Source organism: Rhopalosiphum padi, chromosome 3 (genome assembly GCF_020882245.1).
Source record: "Rhopalosiphum padi isolate XX-2018 chromosome 3, ASM2088224v1, whole genome shotgun sequence".
Taxonomy (NCBI): Eukaryota; Metazoa; Arthropoda; class Insecta; order Hemiptera; family Aphididae; genus Rhopalosiphum; species Rhopalosiphum padi.
Window position 1 is genome coordinate 52,249,849 of NC_083599.1, and position 3,326 is coordinate 52,253,174.

Sequence of the window (3,326 nt, forward strand, 5' to 3'; positions counted from 1 at the left end):
TTATCTGTAAGTATATATATAAAAAAACATATTTTTTTTTTATCATAAAAGTAACAATACCCAAGTCCATTGTGTGGCCATATAGGTGTAAATTATTTATTTCAATTTTTGTGGTCTGCGCAATCTGACAAGACGCACATCGTATACCTGTTACATCGGTGTTGTTGTATTACACAAACATATACATATACATATATTATATATATAATACTACCTATGTGCGCGCATATAATACGTATTCAACCGTGATGGCTAGTGGGAAATCTGCTGGCGTCGAAACCGCATTTATGTCTAACCTTTGCTAGAGCGTGACGTCGTACAAAGTGTCATTTATTGTTTTTTACGTTCGAAGGCGGAGGTGGTGGAGGAGGTTATTACTATCGCTCGTTCTCTATCTCTCTAAAAAAAAAATGGCGGTTTTTCTGTGTACAGAATAATAATAATAATAATAATAATAATTGTATTTGTGGTTTCCATTTACATCCATGTATAATATTACACACACACATATATATATATATATATATCTACTCTCTGCCGTGCCAGATATCCCTCGCCTCCCCTGTTATTTCTCCCGCGGTACCGACGACCATGGTTCACCGCAAAGTTCCGTTCTTCGATATAACAATAATAATAATATAATAGTCCGCCGGCCGTAGATACGTATAGCTATTATAATATCGTGTATAGTGTTGGCTCCAATGAGTCCAGTCGTTTTCTGATAGTGATGGTTCACCAGAAATAATGTTATATATGTTATTAATTTCAATGTTGCATAGGTAGTATTGTACGTTTTTGAACTATACGATGTCATCTATTGTCCAATGTGAGTTTCGTCTGCATGAAAATTTAATAATTTCTATCAAGCGTTCTTAAACATTTTTATATCAAATGATAAAGAGTGCCGTTGTGCCAACCTGCTATTCATTAACCATAATATAATATACTGTATTTTACTAATATTATTGATTGGGACGCATGACGTGAAGTGAAACAAAAATATTCTCCATAATGTTCATTCATCTGGAATATTTTCGATCATTTCGATTTGTCCTTTACGATATTTAATATATATTTATAATGTATCAAAAAGTGTGATTCAGCAAGTATGCTCGCCCTCGTTTTTCCTTTAATAGTGTATTTATTCAAATTCAGATTTTTAGAATTTGTAAGTGTATATAAAGAGTCTTTATTAAAGACTATATTAGGTGATTTAGGGAGCGTATTCGTTACGATTTCGTGGTGATATAAACTTTTGACGGTCAATTTGATAAAGTAAATGATTTTTTTCAGAAATTTTCACGCATCTTAATCAAAATTTGAACGAGCAGATTCTATCGTTTCTAACTTATTCAATTTTATGTAGCTACTAAAAATTATAGTTCTTATACTATAACATTAGTATTACAAATCTTTATTAAAGAAATAAAATCCCATTTACAATATACAAGTGTGTAATATTTAATATAATAAATAATATTGTTTACCTATGTATATATAACCTAGAATTCAAACGATAGATGTATTACCATAGATATGATTTATCCTTAATATCTCTAAATTATCCTTATGATAATTACATAATATTTAATTTGACTGTATATAAGGTATTAATATTTTCAAAAAATAATCTACTTAACAATTTACAGTAAAAAAAGATGATTGTCATTTAAAAAATGAAGTTTTATCACCACATGAAACTACTTAAATAGCATGAAAATCAAAGTATTTAAAAATATGGTCTTTAAGTATTCTATTTGAAATACCAATTACTAGAATTTGAATAAATGACTAATTTATTCACTATTAAAATAAGCATGCTTGGTGAATAACTGTGTATTACTGTACCTGTATGATTAGGTTAATATTTTTATTAATATACAATTAATTAAAATTATTTTCCAACATTGTATAATATGAAAACTCAGAGAAATGGAAAAAAATACTAAGCAATGTTTTGAGTTTGACCGAATTGAACGATTACGCAGAACGATATTCCTCGAAGACTCCTCCGAGGACGAATTGTCTGAATACAATAGCCAAACAAAAATAAGTAATAATTCTATATATTTCACAAAAACTAAACGAAGATTGCATAGATTTCTATTATATATTTGCTATTATCTCTGTATATTTGTCTTATAATTGAAATACAATATCAATAGTAATTAAATAGCACTAAGCGTAATCAAATAGGGTTACAAATTTAAACAAATCTTGACAATGCACTCTAAATGTGTAAAAGCGCGCTTTAAAACAATAGTAAAGTTAGATTTATATTATAGCTTATCTATTCAAACTTGGTATAGTCATACCTAAAATAGTTGTCTTGAATATATTCTTCATAAATGTATTATTGTACTTTTAGACGATGATAGTTGGAATAAACCACCTGCCAGTTTCACAAAACCAAAACCGAAAGTCAAACTTGGAGTCCATGTTGATTCTTTACCTATGAAGCCGGTTAAAGTTATTAAAAAAAAGAAACAATTAGTTGATCGTTCAACCACAGTTAAAGCGTCTAATATGAAACCGAAAGGAGTAGAACCAAATATCATTAAAATCGAAAATAAACAATTGGTCAATAACGCGCCAATAAAAATCAAAAGACAAGCATAAATTTAATTTAATCATATAAAACAAATATATAATATGAAATATAATACATAACCAATACCAAGTTATTACAAAACCGTTATTATAAGTTACATTATAAAATCACTATATTATGCGAATTAACAAGATTTTGTAAAAATCATTGTCAAGTAGGTAAGTGATATATACTTATATTTTTCGATAAAAATTAAAATTTCAAATTTGAAAAAATGTAGTTTGTTACAAAATCCTATGATAAATTATGAATTTAAAATTACAGTTTTAGATCACCGTTTTAAAATCAAATGTTTATGACATTTTAATTTAACTATTTTATTTGTACATATACTGTACATTCGATATATTGGCATGGCTAGGTGAAAAAAAAGATACAAAAACAATAAAGATTATTTGTATAAATATATCATGAATGATAATATATAATATATAATATTATATTTTGTATGGCATCCCACAGCAGTATTAATAATTTACTACGTCACGGAATCGTATATAACAATAATAATACAAGCCACTTGAATTCCATTACCCCTCTGTGTATATTAACAATATATTATATTATAAAGGCAAGGAGATGTCTCCTCTACATAATTCAGAAACTGTGTAGGATAACGTGAATTTAAAGGTTTAAGGATGCAAGGTCGGGGGCGTGTGAACCACCTCGGAGACATAATACATATATTATTATTATTATTATTTTTAAATATAAA

At 27.8% G+C, this 3,326-nt stretch overlaps 1 protein-coding gene across 1 annotated transcript; it reads left to right on the forward strand.

Annotated features, from left to right (window-relative positions):
• Window positions 1-1,932: 1,932 nt before the first annotated feature.
• LOC132924294 (uncharacterized) lies at window positions 1,933-2,674 on the forward strand. Its single transcript, XM_060988518.1, has 2 exons — window positions 1,933-2,053; window positions 2,369-2,674. Exons 1-2 carry the CDS (start codon window positions 1,933-1,935, stop codon window positions 2,617-2,619), a joined length of 372 nt encoding a protein of 123 aa, XP_060844501.1. The 3' UTR covers window positions 2,620-2,674.
• The last annotated feature ends 652 nt before the right edge of the window (window positions 2,675-3,326 follow it).

Excerpts from the sequence above, each read along its gene's own strand:
- LOC132924294 (XM_060988518.1), top strand. The coding sequence starts at position 1,933 with ATGGAAAAAAATACTAAGCAATGTTTTGAGTTTGACCGAATTGAACGA. Across the intron at positions 2,054-2,368 it reads CAATAGCCAAACAAAAATAA|ACGATGATAGTTGGAATAAA; the intron begins GTAATAATTCTA and ends TTGTACTTTTAG.